Raw genomic sequence first — 15,741 nt, 5'->3', positions numbered from 1 at the left:
ACTTTTTGCTTTTAATTGTGACCTGATGCTAGTTGTTTTTGGCTTTTGCGCACTTTTTGTAAAGTGCGTGCGCAGCCTGAGTGTGTGTGGTAAGATTGGCCTGCCCTCATATAGGAATGCATGGGGAATGTATGTGTCAATGGTAGTTCCTGATGTGTGGAGAGCGCAGGGGCGAGATTGGTTTGTGCGAACTCGTGAGATTAAATGCTGCACGATGGTGTGCCCAGATTTAATGTGTCTAGTGTGGAAGTACCACTTCTAGAAGTTGGCATGTCTGTGTAGTAAATGTGAATTGACTGTCCGGCTTGTTATTGGCTGGAGCTGGCTGGTGTGCCTGGCTCCAGGAGTCAGGATGGGTCTGCCCCGGTGGTGAATGGAGAGATCTGCATGTTGATGGCAGGGAGGAGTGCACCTGGGACCTGAATTGGGCTGGGCCTTCCCTACACAATGCTGGCCCCGCCCCCTGTGATGCGACTGATGTCCCTAGCCTGTCCTGTGAATGGGGAGAGGGGCTGAGCACAACAAAGTGCTCCAAAACCAGTTGCATCTGGTTTTTCCTTAACCCCGTGCTACCAGACAAAGGGAATATGTGTATAAAAAGGGGTTGTGACCCCATGCAGGTGGTTCTGACTGATCCTATCTTGAGTGGGGGCCTGCTGCTGCTGCTGGGCGCTAGGAGGTACCGCCACTGGGGACTGCCTCCCTGCTGAAGGGCCCTGTGAGCTGGCCCCTGGGCCCAGCCTCCGCCCCCCCCCTGCCTTCCCTGCAAGACATTCCCTGGATTGGGTACTACAGCGCCTGGGGAGCGCTATAACTTTATTGCCTTGAAGTCGCTGGATTTTTCACCTGGGAGAAGCGCTTGACTTTGGGGCTGAGGAGCTCTGTGTTTCTGCCCCAGGAGGACCGCTGGGGGCCTGCACCGTGAAGCTGCAACGTGTGGGGTTGCCCCCGCACTGCCCTTTCTAAAGCGGTGCTACCCCGCATTATCGCCACCTCTTGAATTTGGTTAATAGCGGGTGCCCACCCCGCGTTTTCGCCCCATCTGGGTATTTTGTTTGCGATCGGGTGCCTACCCCGCTAGTTCATGCTAAAAACCAAAAGGGTGCCCACCCCACCTTCTTGGTACTTAAGAACACGGGTGCCCACCCTGCAGTTGTCCTCGTTTCAGCGGGAGCCTACCCCGCACTGCCCAGATCCAAAGGAAGATCACCGCCGCGACCCGGGTGCCCGGGATCGCAAAACCGGAAGACAGGCATTCGGAAGGCCTGGTGGTGGGTGGGCCGACCTGTGGCCGGAAACAGGAAGTTGAGACGGGTCGTGGAGGCAGGGCTCCCACAGCTGCGGCGTGAGCCCTGCATGTGGCATCTCCCGAAGCGAAGCGGGGCTCCCAGAAGTGTGGGATAGCCCCGCGGTGCCAAAGAAAAAGCCCAGAGTGCGGGACCAGCCAGTGGGAGCTCAGTGGAGACTTTGCCCCGCGCCAGACGGACCCGGAGAGTGTGGCCTGGGTCTGGAGGCGAGGCACATTGTCGGTGCCTGTGAGGGCGGCCAGAAGAGTCCGGAGGAGTCCTGCAGAGCCGGTGAGTGGGGCCCCTGTGTTCATTTTTGAAGAGGCACATTGCCGGTGCCCGCCCCTCCCCTCCTGCGGGTGCTATCTTCGCTTTGGGCCACATTGTCTCGGTAGGAGTCCCAGAGCGGGACTCCGACGTTGGGGGCCTTACTCTTAAAAAGGGAGCCCCAGGAGGAAGCCATTTTCCCTGCAGCTTGTTAACTACACATCGTAGTGCAACGTTGGGGGCACGTAATTTCAAGAGTCCCCCAGTGGGGCTCCCACAGTGGTGCCTAGGCGGATGGTTTAAAGGGCCCGTGTCCCCCTACTTTGCCCAGCACCAGAGAGGTGCCAGTTCCCAGAGCGGCCTCGGATGGCAGCAGGCCGCTCCAACGCCTCAGTATTGTCCCGAGCCTAGAGGGCTCTAATCCTTGGGCATATGTTGTTTTAAGGGCCTAGTGGAGTCCCCAAGGGTCCGTGCTACCCCATCTTACGCCCAAGCATTACAGGAGCCAGTGTGCTCCAGGGGGACCTGATCCCCAGAGCCTAGAAGGCTCCAGCGCTTGGCGCCATTTGTTTAAAGGGCGACTGAGAGCCCTTGCCGCAGTTTTGTCCTACCTCCCAGCTGCCCAGCAATTAGTGGGCAGCTGCAACGTTTAGGCTGTGCACATCGTGGTAACTCTACAGCTGCCCAGCAATTAGTGGGCAGCTGCTACGTTTAGGCCCCTGTTGCACACTCTTCTTATGCTGCATTTGCAGCTTGTAGCCCTGCCTCTGCTGGACAAAGGGCGTTTGAGCCCCTGAGAGGCCAAGTTGGCCTGGGGACAGTTTTAGGTGTTTTGCCCTTACTTGGGGTACACTGTTGATGCCTAATGTGATTTATGCATAATGTGCAATGCATTTATGCCTGTGATGCCTCTAACTGTGTTTATAATTAGGAGGTTGTTCTTACCTAGTATGGTTATGCTAGTAAATTTATGTTTCCCTGCGTGATCTATGCCTAGGGTGATTAGTATTGCGTAGGGTGTATCTACCTTTTACTAGTGGTTACTGTTAGTGTCCTACAATTGTTATTTTGTGCTACAAATATTCTATGTTCTAGAAGTGCTATTTCTACTAAGTGCTGATTCTGGCAGTGGCCCACGTGGCCCTGTCATGTGTATATAATCCCCTGTAAATACTGCCCAGTGCCAGTTGGCACAGTGTATCTGTGTGATTATGATCTAATGTGTTTATGGTAATACAAAGGCTATTTTTATATATACCCTTGTGTTGTTCCTTTTTGTGGTGTGCCTAGTGTGTTGCTGCTGTGTGTGTGTGTTGCGCAAACGCTTTACACATTGCCTCCGGGATAAGCCTGACTGCTGGTGCCAAGCTACCAAGGGGGTGAGCAGGAGTTATCTTGGCGTGTAACTCCCTTGCCCTGACTAGAGTGGTGGTTTCTGCCTGGCTTTAGCCAAAAATCCCATTTCTAACACTGTTGAAGTTATTATCTTTGTTTTGCAGGCAGTGCCAACGGTAGAATTTTCTTTTGCCCATGTATAGCACCAGTACTTTATTTTATCTGATGATACCCTTAATCAGTTGTTTGCCTTGCCAAGAGTCTCATCTGAAAACACCTACATAGTTTTGCCATTATTGGTGGTGAGCAAATCTCAGGTTGTCTCTGAAAAATATGTACATCATCATTGAAATGTATGTTTCAGCATGTTATTAAGACATTTTGAATGTCGCCAGATGACACAGTCATTTATATTTTGTGAAAGTCCAAGCATTGGTTCAAAATGCCATGTGAGAGTATGCCTCCTTTCCTTAAACCATTTATAAGCATTTTGGCATGCATAATGTATTCCTACAGTTCACATATATGAGCCTTCTGATTTTCCAAATGAAAGTGAATTTCTTGCGCATTGCTCTACAATGTTATTTTGTTGCCAGTTTGTTAGTTTTGATTGATGGTCATGAAAGGAAAACACTTTGAAAACAAATCTGACTTTAAACATTTTGGAAACAACAATCATAATGCTTTTTTGTGTGAAAAAACGATGCTGTTTTTTGTTCTTTTTTTCTTTCTGTAAAGGCTTGAAGCGGCAAAAGACGATTACCGAGCTCACTGTGAAGAGCTGGAGAAACAACTTATTGAGACACAGCATAGAAACGACGAGTTGGCCAGTTTGGCAGAAGAAACCAGGGCTATGAAAGATGAAATAGATATTCTTAGGTATGACAATTTCATGCCAAATTGTGATCGATACTGAAAGATTGAAAAGTACTCAATTTTCATATTTTTCTGAAGGTTATTGTTGTATTTGTTGCCACATTAAAGTACGGCTGGTGCCATGTTTGTGGTTCTGGTGGCTGCCAAAAAGATTTGGCGCGTTGCACAGTAATAATCCCTCCAAGAGAAAAGTGTACTTTGCCGAACTATTTTTAAAGAACTTGCCAGCAACGATAAAGTGTTAAGGTAATTTTGAATGGTCAATCATGAATAAGACTGAGCATTTTTTTTTATTTCAACAAACAGAGAAATTCTGGGTATATACATGCCAACAGACCCCATTCATTTTTTAAAGCCCAAAATGGCTTTATTTTAGATGTTCCCATCCTGAAATCTCCTCAGTTTTAGTTTAAGTCAATGGGATAAAATAATTCCACCAATAGTTTTTTCAACATCTCCCTCTTACCATTTTCAAAATGTTAGTGTGTATGGTGGAAACTGCATTTTATCGGGGATCCACTTCTGCTTACCAGGGGAAACAGCCTTTACCACGAAGGCTGAACAACGAACAGCCTCAACAACGAAGGCTGAACTACACAAGCCCTACCGCACATATTTCTTAACCACCCGTGAGCCTGGTTAAGGCATATGCGCGGTAGTGCTTACAGATGGGCGGAAGCAGGAAGAGATCACAGAGAGGTAAGTGGGGCTGGGGAAGTCAGGGTTATTTTAAGTGGGGCTGGGGGTCGGGTTGTTTTGTGGGCTGCGGGTGGGATGGGGTTGATTTAAGTGGGGCTGGGGGTGAGACGGATTACTTAAAGTGGGGCTGGGGGGTGGGTCTGGGTTAGTTAAAGTGGGGCTGGGGGGTCGGGTAGCTTTGTGGGCTTGGGAGTGGGTCGGGACTGTTTTGTGGGCTGTGCGGTGGGTCGGGACTGTTTTGTGGGCTGGGGTGAGTCAGGGTAATTTTAAGTGGGGGTGAGTCGGGAGTAGTTTTCTGGGCTGGGGGAGGGTTGAAGACGTTTTCAAGGCTGGGGTGAGTTCGGGATAGTTTACAGGGCTGGGGAGGTGTTTTGGGGTAGTTTTCAGGGCTTGGTGGGAAGTTTAGGATTCAGGGTAGGGGCAGGGATGGTAACACTTATTAGGAGTTAGGGTGGTAGTGAAGTTTTTAGGGCTTAAGGGGTAGTTTTGAGGGATATGGGGAGGGCAAAGTTACTAGGGCGGGGGGTAGTGGGGTAGTTTAGGAACTCAGGCCGGGGGGTTAAGACTTACCTGTAAAGTCCTAACCTCGGATATGTGTTTACCATATATGCCTTAAAAACGTATGCTTCGTTGTTAAGGCATGCGTGCTAAAGGCATATTCGTGGTTAGGACTTTCGTTGTTCAGCCTGTGTGGAACCGGCATGCATGGTAAATGCATGTGTGATCCATCATACAACCCTTACCAGGCACCGCAAACAGAAGCATGAATAGCAGTTAGTTATTTACAGACAGCTATGAGATGGTCAGCTGCCCACAAGTTGCTTGTAGTTTGTGGCACAGCTATTTTAAGTGACAGTGAGCAGTCTATTGGAAGGGCAAAGCAAGGCCCTATTCTAGTAAGTGACAGCAGTCCGATTGCTTAGATAATGTCAAACTTATTATGCACCCTTTCAGCCAATCAAAATAGGTGCTGCTGTTAGTCTCATTAGGTTTCACCTGGACAGCGTTTGCTCTGTCTTTGTGAAATCCATTGTATTTAATATAGCTTAAAAGGGGCTTACACCCCACCCTTACTTCTTATTTGTCTGTGTGCTTGCCACTTTACTTTTCCTCCACTTCTATTGGTATAGCGCTCTATTTCCTGTTGCTCCTTGTGTTTTTCTCTTATCAGCCTCCCGTGGCCCAAATACTCATTTTCATCCGCTTTGCTGGGTGGAACTTCTTTCATTAGGTTACGGCTGCACAGCGTTTGCTGTTTACCTTTACTTACCTTCATCTGGCTGCACACATTTAAACAAATATTTTTAAATGTAATGTCGTCCTGTCAACATGCATTTCTACTGTGCCTGTTTTTATACTTTCTACCAAGTGCATGACCCTCTACAGTTCGTCTTCGTTCCTCATTGTGCTCCCCCTTTCCATCCTCCCATGCACCTCTCTCATGTTGCTTAGGACTCTGTTATTTCTGCTCCCACAAGCCGAGGCAACCATCCTCCTGCACAGCATTAATTTCCTTTGAAGAATGTTGACATGGCTGTCTGTGGAAGCAGGTCTGCATTAAAATGCAAAGTATTAGCCATTAAAACCAATTGCATGCAGTAAACTTCTGACTTCGGTTGCTCTTTTGGTTTGACATTATGCAGCTTTTAACTGATAACACGAAACATAGGGTGTATCTTTGGGTATGATGTTGATGGGGTATCCATCGTGAAATTGCAGATTTCTGAATTTTCAAACTCTGAGGCCATGTAAAAGTGAATGACAGGGAGTGGAGGTTTATGTGTGTGTACATGTTAATTATGGCACAGAGGCGGGTTTTGGAAATGTCTAGCGTGAAGAATTGCTTTTCACAGCGCGTACTGCCTCGGCTCTCTAATGGTGAACTTCCACGCAATTTCTGGTTTAATTTCACAATGACCGATTAAAACAAAACATCTGCTGTTTATTAGAAAATAGTAAAGGGTGCAATTTATTTCACACGGTAGGTATTTGTAATTACTATAGGTGTGTGCAAAATGCACGTCCATAAATGTTCAGATCAATTTCCGCGTTTAGATTTCGGATGAACAGTCAGGAAGTTATATCTACTCAATGACTATCACGTCATCTTTTCAAAGTACTCGTTGTTCCCATTCCCTTTTAAAGAGAAATTAACTGTGTAATTTGAAATTGTTTTAACATTGATAGTGTTATTTGTTTAATCACATTACAAATGAAACACCCAAACGCTCTGTTACACAATGTCATATGGGTAATGTAATGAGATTGCAGATCATATATCTTCACTGTTCACTGGAGTGCCTTGGGACAGGACATATAGAAGCAACGTGTACCTAAGATTTCACCGTTTTCTGCAGTGTTTTGATTTATTCTGGCGTAGCACTTTCCCCGTCAAACACACCCATCCCCATTTTATGTGTGCGCAAATTGGGGCAGGCTCTCCACCTGAATCTGGAGCAGGTTTCTCATGCATGGCATTGTAGTAGATCACTGTGTTCCGGCAGCTAGACGGTTTCTGCGTACCAACGCCATGTCCTCAGTCACATGAACTTCTCTGTAGCTTGTTTTTTATGTGCTTGTTAAAACATGTTGCACAGCGATGCTAGCTGCCGTACAACATGGCTTAACGTTTTTTTTTTAAAAGAGGTGTGATGCGTCCAGCGTTGACCGTGTCATACAGCTTTTTTTCTTTTTAATTTTAAGCCACAGCAGCTCGCACTGCTGTGTGGCATATTTGTAAAGTTGAAAGTGTTCCTCTGTAATGTAAGTGGGGCACATGTAAAGCACTCCAATACCTTCGGGGCGACTTTGCGCTATATAAAAGTGCCTTATAAATTAATTGAATAAAAAACATGTTACAGTGCTGCTATGTAACATGTTTTTTAACTACACCACAACAAGAGCTTGATTGATGGTGAATAAAGAGGTTCCATATTAGGTTCATAAAACAGAGATGGGCACATACAGAAATAAATATGTAGAACTAAACAATCAAGTGCATTGTAAACAGAGAAAAGTAGAGGCAGTCAAACATGTAGATACATTGACAGAGGCACGCAGGACAGTACGAACAGTTCCAGGATACCCTCCTGGGTGATAGTGCGCTTTACAAATCTGCAGAACATCAAATATGTACACACACACTTTAACACTGCCATTTACACGTAGATGAACATATACATGCATACATGGACATTGGGACACATGTGGCCATATGTGAATACACACAAAAGGAGACATACTACTGGATGGAGTGGGGTTGGGAACTCTTTGTGAAGAGGTCCTTCGTCTCTGAACACGGCTGGAACAGCAGGGCCTATCCATGGTAGTTCAACACCTGGCAGGCTCCTTGAATGCCAGGGTGAACAAACTCAGCTGTCAGTGCCTACTGGATCTCGATTGCCGTCCCCATCCAGAGGTGGCACAAGGTCTGTTTCAGCAGTATGGAGAGCCTTGGATCTGTTCGTCTCCGCAGACAATGTGCAATATCAGCTGTTTCGCACACTGGAGTTTCCAAGATTACTCTCACTCAGAGACGCTTGTCGTCCTGAGTGGAAGTCAGGCCTCCATTATGCCTTTCTGCCCTTACCACTCCTGCCCAGAGTTCTCAAGAAGATCAGGAACAACCGGGCCCAAGTCAGCCTTGTGGCTCTGGACTGGCCACAGAGAGTCTGGTATGCCAAGCGTTTGCAAAAAAGATCCTCCGATCAGTCTGCCCCTTCTGGAGGATCTTCTTTCACAGCAGCTGGGGAGGGTCCTCCATCAGAACCTATCAACTCCATGCCTTCTTGCGTGGAGATGGAGTGGCAGCAGTTGATAGCCTTATACCTTCATCCTGAAGTTTTCAATGGTATTCTAGCAGTCAGGAGTCCCTCCACTAAGACAGTATATGCCTGTCGGTGGAAGAAATGTGTTAACATTTTTACAGAGAAGTCTATCGACCATCTTTCTGCTTCCCTTTCTGATGTTTTACTGCTTATTTTGACCCTTGCCTAGCAGGGCTCTGCTCTAGATATTACTAAAGGGTATTTGTCTACTTTGTCTGCTTTCCTGAGACTGCCAGAACACCCATCTTTATTTAGGACCCCCCACAGTACATAGATTCACTAAAAAGACTTTGTACATATGTTTCCACTGTCCCCCTTCCTTATGCCTCAGTGGGACCTTAATTTGATTCTCACCTTCCTCTTGTGTGCTCCCTTCGAGCCTGTGCATTATTGTCCCCTCCGGCTGCTCACAATAAAACAGCCTTTTTAGTGGCAGTTACATCTGCCTGGAAGGTTAGCGAGCTGCTGGCTCTATCGTCTAAGCCTTCCTTTTTGATGATATTCCCATACAAGTTGGTGCTTCCCACTACAGCCTCTTTGCTCGCGAAAGTAGCAAGACCTTTCGATGTGGGACAATTTGTCACCTTGACCACTTTCTACGCTCCTCCACATCCCTGTAAAGAAGAGGAGCGACTCCACCGTCTTGACCCAAAAAGAGCATTGCCGTTCTAGCTTGACTGCATGAAAGAGTTCCGGGTGGACAACTAACACTTTGTGGGGTTTATAGGTGTGAAGAAAGGTTGGGTGGTGCAGAAAAGGACCATCTGATGATGGGTAATTTTTTGCATCAAGTCCTGCTACGCTTTGACAAAGAAGCAGCCTCCTGAAGGCTTAAGAGTTAATTCCACCAGAGCTAAAGCTGCTACTATACCGTTAGCACGTGGATTCCGAGTCCTGGAAATCTGTCCACAGCAACGTGAGCTTACCTGCACACGTTTATCAAACATTACTGCCTGGACAGTCAGGTCCTCAGGGATGGCCATTTTGCCCGTTCAGTCCTACAGGACTTTGTAGTCTGAAACATATCTGCAGTCCTTCCTATGGGGATGGTATTACTTGGGTATCTATTCAAAGGTGGGGAATCTGCAGATAGATGTCGCTGTTAGATGGACAAGTTTGTTACCTTCGGTAGCGCCGTATGTGGTAGAGACAGTATCTAGATGCAGATTCCTTACCAACCTACCCATTCTCCCCGCACTACGGACAAGTTTCCAGGGTCAAGGTTGTTCCCTTTCAGAGCCCTTCTTTTTAAACACATCGACTTCAGTACTCTTCATGGCTCCGCGTTTCGGGCGTGGAAAGTCATGAAAAGTAATTGACATCAGCACACCCAGGTGGCTTCTATATAGGTGACGCGGAAGTCACTTCCGGCGCAGTCGATGCCGACGACGTCATGCAGACCCGACCGACGCCACCAACCAGCATGTACGGGTATTGCTCAAAGAAAAATCTTCTGGATCCATTCTGACGTCTAGGAAATTCAAAGGTGAGGAGTCTGTGGCTAGATAATGTCTCTTGCAGATAAGGCATTGCCGAAGGTAAGTAACTTATCCGTAAGTGACTGATCCCCATCAGGTGGGCCTGTGGTGGCCAGGCCCTGCAGTGTCTGTGCATCGATGAACCCAAAGGTCATAAGGTACTGTGAGGCTAAACTCTACATTGCCAGGCACAGCATGACTCCACTTCATAACCAGTCCATGTCCAAAGGGCAGTCCCAGCCTTGTTCCCCATCCAGGAGTCATCAGAGCCGATCCAGAGGCAGATCGTTGTTGCACTCCAAATCTTCGAGAAAGTTAAAGAAGAAATATAAAAAGTCCAAACTCCAAGCGAAACTTGGTACTTTCTCACCTCTGTTGTACTCTGGAGAAGACACAAGGGCATTGCCATTTCTTTTGACCTTGATGCCAAAGCCAGTCGAAGTCAGAGCCCATCCTGCAACTTATACTGGCACAACTTGAGTTCTTGGGCCATCTGCTATACCGAAGCGGATTTAAAAGTTTTACAAAGCTTTGCTCCGAGTCTTTGGCATCCTCCAGACTCCCTTTGGAGCGCCTGCGAGCCCCAAGGACCAGAGAAGCCCTCCATCTGGAAAATCACTGACGGGTTCACCCTCGACGCTTGTTGGAACCTCCAACACCCGCGAAGACCTCCCCCTGCAGCTATTCTGACTTTTCCTCTGGCTCCACACTCCACGCCGGTTCCTGGCGCTCTTACACCATTGTGCTCTGTGACTGTGACTCTGCGCCACTACAACCTCTACTGAAGTCTGGCTTGGTTTCCTTCAAACTGCAGCCTGTATTTGACATTCGTCTCCCACTCGGACAATCCCAAACTTTGCAAGCTTTGTTTGCCACTGATTTGGACTATAATGATGATGCAGGTGACAAGATTGGCCAACCCTACCAAGAGACAAATTGACATGATGAACCTAGAAGATGCCAGTGGCGTTGACACTTGTCCTGATTCTTGCCTTTTCACACACACAGGTCCTGCCACTGAAGAGTGGCAGCCATAGTTTTTTACCTCAATGCTATACGTCAAAACTAATGCTTTGACTGAACTTCTCTAGCCAGGGCAAAACATGACTGAGCCCGTTTTATCTTTTAATGAGCAAAACTGATACCGTTCTGTGGGCCTGGGTCAACCTAGCTCTGGCCTCCCAGTAAATCGGTAAATTGCAAGATGCCATCGACCTACCCCGAGCGACCCTACATCTTTTTCTCAGCACCCTTCTGTGACGAGTTTACTGGTATAGGTGTCGTGTAGGTGCACAAATCCAAACACGTTTCGATACCTCCCCCGATAGTGAGTTAAAAAAACATGGAGATGTTTGGGATAAGGGTATGTTCTTATACCAGTTTGGCCCTCAGGTCGGTCAATGCAAGTTGCCTGCTGGGCCGCTACTCCTACACTCTTTGGCATTCAATAGCTCAAGTGTTCCCAGGTGTCTCAGAAGGCCTTCAACCTCTCCTGACCAGTTATACAGGACTATTGGGATGCAGCCAAGTTTGTGATCTGTTGTGGCCTAAACACCACTGATTCCATCAAACGAAACATTAGCACCAGTATCGCCATCCATCTTCACACCTGCATCCAGTCGACAGGCTTTTCAGGCAGTGCCCAGTTGTTTCTTATGGACATGCCCTTTGATGGGACCCATCTTTGATGAGACTCATCTTTTTGAGATTCCAATTTGGAGCGGTTCAAAGAGACCAAGGCCACAGCACTCTTCCTGGGCTTACCTGCCCCGCCTCACCAGCCTTCCTGTTCCTTTTTCTGTTTTGACAGAGGGCCCCTTACCGGCAGCAACTTCAGCCTCAGCAAGGTGCCGAGCAGTTTCGTGGTCAAGGCTGTTGTTTGCTTCCCATAACATTGGGGAGGTGAGTCCGGCAGATTATCTGAAAATATCTCTAATTCTATAGCCATTATGTCACACCTCTGCCATACATGGAATGGCTGACTGGGGACAATCTGTCCTTCTTACGGCAGGAAGTGCAAGCATTTTTAATCAAAGGCTCTCCAGACGCTGCCTGCGCCAGCAGTGGATTCTGTTTGTTATTCCCAATACTTTCTGGTGCCAAAGAAGGACGGAGGCCTTAGTCCTCTTTTAGACCTGCTCCTTCGAAAAAAGCCTCTTCCTCCAGAAGAACAAATTCAAAATGTTCATCCTGGCCCATGTCTTGTCTACCATCAAAATCAACCACTAACAGAGGGGGCCCCTTAAACAAAATGTAGGTAGAGGAAAAACAGGGAAAATCAGCAAATTGCTCAAGAGGAATACTCTAGCTGATCCGGCGTTCGGACTGTTCTCCTGAAGAATGTTTCCATCGATGACAGGCGCCTGAGTGTACGTATTTTTTGGACACCCTGCACAGGTAACTTTGAGCAGCCTTTCTCATTAACAAAACAAGCTGCTCCCGATGGATTGCTCCATATTTTGGAATCACGGCACCGTCAGCCTTTACCCGTTGTCGTTCAGGATCCCTATCTCTCTTGAATTTGACTACTAGTTTAACCCTTGTGTGCTCTTTGTGAATCAACTCTCTTCATTGTTTCTACATCAGGACTCTGCTGTTGTTAATTTTGTTCTCTCATTCTGAAGTCCAGGGACGTCCCATCGCCTTTGTTTTCAGTACATGCGCCCTGAGGAAGGTGATACCCGTATTGGGGTCGAACACTGAAACGCGAGTCGGTGCTGAAACATCTGTGGACCTCAAGTGTTCATTGGACCTCCTGTGTTCATTGTCCCTTTTAAATCACTTTGAGATTTTTTGGGGAATATGCTGATTTAAAATCCATGGATCATCTGATCATATATTGTTGTTTTCCTATTTGCATTTGTTTCATTTAATGTATCTGTTGTCCCTGTTAAAAATGTTTCCTGCTTCTTAATGTATAATTATTGATGTTAATCTTGTGTGAAGACATTGGTCTACTAGATTGTCATTTCTTCATTGGTGATGTATGTATTGTTGGACTACTGAATCTCAGGACGTATGAGTATGTGTGGGTACGAATTTGAATGTCTGAATGGCTGAGTGTGTATGGTGTGGGGTGTGTTTTGTTTTTAGTATGTTTCTGTGTAAAAATTGAATATCATGAATTTACAATAACATTTTAAGATGTTTTGATACTTTAATTCTGGTGTGTTCTTGTCAGTAGGCCAGACTCTTTGGTGACTTTAAATTTGTGACATATTGCACATCAAGATTCATACGGGTAGAGAATATTTCTCTTGAGCAGCTTGTCTACCCTCGACCCTGGGGACAGGATGGTAGCGCTGCATCATCAGGATGCCTATTTCCATATACCTGTCCTGCAGGCCCATCGGCTCTACCTGTGGTTCATGGTAGGACAGGAGCATTTTCAGTTTGCTGCGCTCCTCTTTGGTCTCACCAGTGCCTCAGGTGTTCACAGAAGTAATGGCTGTGTAGCTACTGACCTTCAGAGGTCACGTGTCCCAGTCTTCCCTTACCTCAATGACAGGCTGTTGAATGCGGGCTTCCTCCAGCCATTCGTCAAACACGTCCAGACTACATCGAACTTCCTGTCATCTTTGAGGTTCACTATCAATGTGCCGAAGTCACACCTGACTCCTTCTCAGACGCTCCTCTTTATTGGAGCAATTCTGGACATGCCTTTCCCCTGGAAAGGAGAGTCCAGGACCTTGAGGCTATGATCCCGATCTTTCAGCCTCTGTCCTTGGTTTTAGTGAGGGCGACTCTGAGGCTTCTGGGACTGATGACCTCCTGCATTCTGCTGGTTGAACACACCAGGTGGCATATGCAGGCTCTCCTGTGGGATCTGAAGTATCAGTGGGCAAGTGTCAAAGGAACCTCTCCCACAAGATCTAGATTTTGGAGGAAACTGCACAACATCCGCAATGGTAGTTGCTAGACCATGATTGGGTCAGTGCCTGACCCTTTCAGAGGCCTTTGATATCCGGTGGAGTCGCATTTTTGTCTAGGGTAGGACTTAGGACTCCTGTATTTCTTCGCGCTGATACCTCTTTGCTACGAGTCTAAAGAAGATTAGGACTGACCAGGCCCATGTCATTCTAGTGACATTGGATTAGGCACGGAGAGTATGGTATCTAGAAATCGTGGATATGAGCATCTGTCCTCCAATCAGGCTGCCACTCCGGGAGTATCTGCTGTTGCAACATCAGAGCAGGGTTCCGCACCCAGGCCTTCATAATCTCCACCTTCATGCTTGGAGATTGAGCGGTGACAGCTGAAGACGTTTGTCTTCCTCTGGATGTAGTTGATGTCATCTTGGCAGCCAGGTGTCCCTCGATAAAAACTGTGTACCCGACACTAGAACAAATGTATGGTTTCGTGCAGCACACACAAGACTAACTTACTCCAGGCAAAGTTATCTAATATTTTGTTATTTGCTTTGTCTGTCGCCCAGCAAGGCTTTGCTCTGGGCTCGGTTAAAGGTGACCTTTCAGCCATTCAGCCTTTTTACATTTGCCAGACCCTCCTCATTATTTAAATCCCCTGTTGTGATGCATTTTCTAAAGGTCGGTATCTGTTTTTTCCCTCTCCTTGTATCATGCAGCAGTGGGAGCATAGCTTGATCCTCACATATTTAATGTCCACCCTATTTGAACAGCTGCACATCTTTCCATTGTGGCTTCCCACCCTCAAGACAGTGTTCCTTGTTGCCATAACTTTGGTGCCCCGGGTAAGTGAGCTTCAAACTTTTTGTGTCAACCCACTGTACACTACTTTCTTCCCAGGTACACTAGTTCTACGAACACAAGCATCCTTCTTGCTGAAAGCTCCACGTTGGTCACCCTCCTGGCATTCTGTGCTCAGCCCCATCCCTAAGGAGGAGGAGAGACTCCATTGCTTGAACCCCAAAATGGGCACCACGCGTTTACTTCGATCATACCAAAGAACACTGCGCGAATGATTAGCTCTTGTGGGATTCACCGGAGTGAAAAATGACATGGCCATGCAGAAAAGGACTATCTCCTGGTAGATCGTGTCCTGCTGGAAGATCTGCAATGTAGTGGCCAAAAAGCGGCCTCCTGAATCATTCAATCCATCAATCAATCGTTATTGGCAAAGCTTGGCTAGTGACCCGTGAGGATATCCATGCGCTGGCACTGAAGGACTGCATGCTCATTCTACCATGGCTATAGCTGCTACCACTGCGTTGGAACCCAGAGTTTTTGTCTGGGACATCTGCCAGCCACCTGTGTGGACCTTATTTTATGCATGCACAAAGCACTCATGTCTGGACAGCCAGGTTTGCTGAGCGGTGTATTTCGTCCACTTGGTCATACAAAACTTTTTGATTTGAGCACATTCAAATACTCACCTCCAAATAGGTACTAATTTGGTATCCATTCAAAAGGTGAGGAATCTTCAGTTAGAATTCTCTATCAGAAGAACAAGTTACTTAGAGTAATGCTCTTTCTGCTAGAGACTGCCTAACCACAGATTTTTAACTGACCCTACTATCCTCCCTGTTTTGTGGATTGGACTCTTTCCATTAATAAGACTCAAGGTCTAGGAATCTGCACACTGCTTTAATCAATTTAGAAGCTCTGCATCTGGGGGGCACGGACAGCCTCAAAAGCAACGGACATCAGCGCATTGGAGTGGCACCTATACAAGCCCCCCATGTCATTTGTGGAGTGGAAAGGCTTTAGTGCAGAGCTGCATGTTGCCACCTACTGGCGCACAGAGGTACTACTGAAAAAAGTTTCAGAATCCAGTCTGACACCTGGTGAATGTTGTATTATGCAGTTAGATAGAGTCTCTACCGGAAAGATAAGTACCTTGTTCATTAAGACATTCATTACACCACATGAAAGATAATGTTCTTTAATGTATCTCATTAACTACCTTACTTTTTTTTAAATATAAGCCTAGAAGGCCTGAAAAATATTTGTTGTGTTTGTATATTATTTCAGCAATATGGTTTAACCCCTTCGA

At 46.8% G+C, this 15,741-nt stretch overlaps 1 protein-coding gene across 1 annotated transcript in view; it reads left to right on the top strand.

The window, feature by feature from the left end:
* The window catches only part of HOOK1 (hook microtubule tethering protein 1), a 1,127,940-nt gene that overhangs the window by 568,586 nt on the left and 543,613 nt on the right, over positions 1-15,741 (top strand). The window contains exon 10 of the mRNA XM_078669845.1: positions 3,627-3,767. Within this exon, the coding sequence (XP_078525971.1) occupies positions 3,627-3,767 (141 nt within the window). The remainder of the gene's footprint in view (positions 1-3,626; positions 3,768-15,741) is intronic.

Source organism: Lissotriton helveticus, chromosome 1_2 (assembly GCF_964261635.1).
Source record: "Lissotriton helveticus chromosome 1_2, aLisHel1.1, whole genome shotgun sequence".
In the NCBI taxonomy this organism is placed as follows: Eukaryota; Metazoa; Chordata; class Amphibia; order Caudata; family Salamandridae; genus Lissotriton; species Lissotriton helveticus.
The sequence above is the reverse complement of the archived record's forward strand: the minus strand, read 5'-3'. Positions and strand labels throughout refer to the sequence as shown.